This window comes from Austrofundulus limnaeus, unplaced genomic scaffold, assembly GCF_001266775.1.
Source record: "Austrofundulus limnaeus strain Quisiro unplaced genomic scaffold, Austrofundulus_limnaeus-1.0 Scaffold472, whole genome shotgun sequence".
NCBI classification, from domain to species: domain Eukaryota; kingdom Metazoa; phylum Chordata; class Actinopteri; order Cyprinodontiformes; family Rivulidae; genus Austrofundulus; species Austrofundulus limnaeus.
Window position 1 is genome coordinate 248,148 of NW_013952874.1, and position 4,198 is coordinate 252,345.

The 4,198-nt window shown below is 39.6% G+C and overlaps 1 protein-coding gene across 2 annotated transcripts in view; it reads left to right on the forward strand.

The window, feature by feature from the left end:
• Positions 1 to 4,198, forward strand: part of LOC106529865 (Golgi apparatus protein 1) — a 50,355-nt gene that overhangs the window by 28,534 nt on the left and 17,623 nt on the right. The window contains exons 10-12 of one of the 2 annotated variants that reach the window (XM_014025383.1): positions 1,381 to 1,482; positions 2,127 to 2,280; positions 2,459 to 2,476. In XM_014025383.1, coding sequence (XP_013880837.1) covers positions 1,381 to 1,482; positions 2,127 to 2,280; positions 2,459 to 2,476 — 274 coding nt within the window. The remainder of the gene's footprint in view (positions 1 to 1,380; positions 1,483 to 2,126; positions 2,281 to 2,458; positions 2,477 to 4,198) is intronic. The other variant, XM_014025384.1, reaches the window with a different exon arrangement.

Here is a 4,198-nt window from a genome sequence, read left to right on the forward strand (position 1 = left end):
TTTTTTTTTACCGACCTCAAAAAAAGTTATCGTGCAATTAATTGATTTATTGTCTATCGCGACAGGCCTAACTACAACCTCAGATAAACAACAGCATGTTGCATTTAACAAAACAAGGACAACAACAGGTCTTATCAATGTGGCAGCAGTTCATTGAAGTTTGCAAACATTTGTTTCTGTGCAGGTCTAATGTCAGGTCTGGCCTTTGGACCTTTGCAACACCTTGATTCTGTCCTTTTTTAGTTCTTTTGTCTATTTGCTGTTGTATTTGGGATCATTGCCCTGTTTCATGATCTAGTTTAGGCCAAGCTTTTGTTGTTGGACAGATGGTCTCATATTTTACTCTGGGAAACTTTGGTTTGCAGAGGAGTTCATGGTCAATTTAAAGACTGCAGGGTGCCCTCCACCACCGTGCTGACAGTTGAAGGTGTTTGTGCTAATATGAAGAAGAACCTCAGCTTAGCCTATTAGCTTTAGCATTAGCCCTGATGCCATTACCATATATATGTATTAGCTCAGTGCTACACATTCTCATCTCGTCACTGAGGTCCTCTATCTACATGACAGAGAGGGGATCAAAAATGACTCAGCCTGCAACTGAAAATATGGATGGAGGACCTCAGTTTAGCTTGTTAATTTGTCGCACTAGCGCCGAGCTAATACATATAAGGCAATATAGTGTCGGGGCTAGTGCAAAGGCTAACAGGCTAAGCAGAGGTTCTTCTTCCATGAAGCAGCTCTGTTGTCCTCCATCTATATTGTCAGTTACAGGCTGAGTCATTTCTACCTTCTCCTCTCTGTCAACGCTCTCTGGTTTCATTTAAAAGAGACAGTCGTCAGATATTGTCCAAGATTAATCTTCAGGGTGGATATAGCTCGCTAGCAGCCTTCCACCCATGACCTTGTCAAGGTTATCATTTACCCAGAATGCTTTGCGTGTAAATAAAATGGTTCTGTCCGAATTAATTTATGTTTTTTAAACTTTACTGAACTAAACAGCCTACAGTGATTTACAGTCTTTATTTTACAGTTAAAATAAATGTTTATTAAATAAAGTGTGATGTTACAATCATGGATCCCTTTAAGAATTGTCGGTTTCTGACCATCAATCTGGGAAGAGTTAAGATCATTACTGAGGAAGTTTCTTCTTAAAATGTATGCATTTAGGTTTCACACTAAGCTTTCACAATGTAAGTTTTTGTTAACTGAATAATGAGAAGCTGTGATGTCACATCGTGATGGTGTTGGTCTACAGTTATATGCGCCTAATTTAAAGGCCTGGAAATGTTCAGTTGTTTTTAAAGTTTTGAAAAAACTTTCTTTGACTGTTTTTTATGACTAGATGCTGGCTCCTGATCTGACAGATTTGTTTCTGTGCAGGATCTTATCTTGCCTGATGGAGCATCTGTACACAGAGAAGATGGTAGAGGACTGTGAGCACCGGCTGCTGGAGCTGCAGTATTTCATATCCAGAGACTGGAAGTGAGTTTGCTTTGTGATGCAGATGTGATTTACAGCAGTGAAACAAATTCAGCTTTTAGCTCATTTAAAAAAAATCCAGGTAGATGTTATTTGGAAAATGCAAAACTGAGTTTAAAGGTGGAAGAGTATTCAACACAGTAAGTTAGTTAGTGGAAAAGCTTGTGTTTTAATTACAAGAAAAATATGATCACCATTAGTTATCTCGACTTTAACTTGCAACAAGTGAGTTTAAAGTTTAAACCAAGACCATATCTAAATGACTGTTTCAGATGTTACTTATAAACCAATGATCTCTAATAAATCTTTAGTTTGTCTAAAGATTGTTTGATTATGAATGATGTTTACACAGAAATAAAACAATTAGTCTAAAAGATATTACACATGAATAATAAAGTGCATGTTATTGTAAAAAATCTGAACACAAACAAAATAATAAATGTTGAAATATTGAAGTGAAAAAAGTATTTGTATGTATTGTTCTAATAAATGTGATTATTTGCTGTGAGTTGTGCTGTTGAAAGAAAAAAGAAAATATAATTTTTACTATAATACAAACCAAATGAAAATGTGTTGATTATTGAAATTAAAACTTGTTGTGACACAAACACAGACTTCATTGTGCTCTGGTTCTTTTTTCTCTGCAGACTGGACCCTATCCTGTACAGGAAGTGTCAGGGTGACGCTGCGCGGCTCTGCCACACACACAGCTGGAACGAAACCAGCGAGCTCATGCCGCCGGGTGCAGTTTTCTCCTGTTTGTACCGGCACGCCTATCGCACGGAGGAACAAGGACGGCGGGTAAGAAAAGACACCAGAAACACACACACACACACACACACACACACACACACACACACACACTGTGCTGTAATTCAACATGACAGAAAACTGTTTTCAAGTGTTTCTTTATCAGTTAAATGCTGATTGGTGAACGTCTGGTCAGGAGGTGTAACGTTGATATTTTTAAATTTAACAGGTGAACTCAGATGAGCAGGTAAGAGCTCTGTGTTTCTTGTCAATCAACTTTCAAACCTGGTGAAGGGGTAAAATTCTAATTTAGGCTCATTTAAACTCTAATTAATAGATGCCTGATGAGATGGGTTGTGTTGTTCAGATTCTTGAAAAAATTATCTCCCTTGTTTTTCACAACTTTTGCATTTCAGCCTTTAATATAAAATGATACATTTTGACAAAATAAAGTTTTGTCTTTGACCAAAACAATTTTGACCAAGAACAATTTTATTAGAATAAAATGAAGCTTTTTTTGGGTCTTCAATAAAAAATTCAGTGAAATGTAAATCATCTTGGGCCTCATGTATAACAGAATGCACGGCTTGCACTTTAAAAGTTGGCGTAGGGACAGATTTTGAAAAGTGTGCCGCACATGTGTATGAAGCTGCTGTGTTCACATGAGGCTGAGAGACATCTTCACATTTACACATCTTTAATAAATGACTGTAAACACAGAGGAACTTATGAGTTTTGTACAACTTAGAACTTTATTTACTAAATAGTTGATGTGAAGAAACAAGTCGCAGCGCCTCAATGGAGAGTTTCTGCCACGGTGTTGGACTCGGCTGAAGTCAGTCCGAGCTGATAAGGTTTCCAAATTAAATTAAATTTGTCTGACAAAGCAACAGCTCTCATTTACAGTCGTCTCGTTCGGCTCGGTACTTCTCTCGTCTCGGTAGGGTTGTTTACAGCGCACGCGATTTCCGGTTAGCTCCTTAACTTAGCCTCCTTCACAGTGAAGCTGGTGTACATGCATCGCGGCCAACCGTTAGCGATTGGGTAAATTAGAGCCAATCGTTTTAAACGTCAATAGAGGCCACGCCTCCAGGAAGCCATTGCTTCTCAATAACCGAGAATCCAGACCCTCTGTACGAAGTAAAGCAGAGAACAAGGGGCTGGTTTTTACCAGGTTAGATTCAACTGCACGGCTCAGGATCTACAGTAAAATATCTGATTGTAATTTGTTCAGGACTTTCAGCGTTTCCCCTACCATTATCCAAGGGGGCGGCCCCACCAGCCAACGAGACGGCCCGCCCCTCCAAGAATTTCACGGCATGTAGTCATTTTTGTTTAAATGAGGGCAGATCCAGTCAAGAGCTACATTTGCGGTCACTCCTCCACATCCACCTCTCGCCAAACGGGTAAAAAAAGTCGGGCGCAGAGCGAGGCTGTGAGCGCTGTGTGTGGTCCGCACAAAGATAGAAAGACCTGTATGTGTGTGTCATTAGTCATACAATGAAAACTCTATAGCTTTTGTTTTCCACGTAGAACTGATGCGACAGCTTTGCAAGCTACTTTTTTTTTCTTTAAAAGAAAATGCAACAGGTGAAGCCACAGCATGGTTACCTTATCAATAATTACTTTTATATATGAGTCACACCTGCACAAACGGTCCGGACCAACTCTGGAAATGAACTCTAGTCTTTATAAAGCAGACCAAATGTGTCAAGTGTGAATGCGACCACAAGACAGGGAGGATGAGGTGGAGCAGTGACTGAGCTCTGACTCAAACACAGCTGGGTCCAGAGATTTATTTTACAGAGACAGTGTCAGAGGAAAACATTTCATTAAATATTGTATCCCACTTTGTAAACCAGGTAGAAGCAGTGGCAACTTTGCGTGATTCATTTGCAGCGGTCTCCTCTCAGCTGACAGCAGCGTGTGTGTGTGTGTGTGTGTGTGTGTGTGTGTGTGTGTGTGTGTG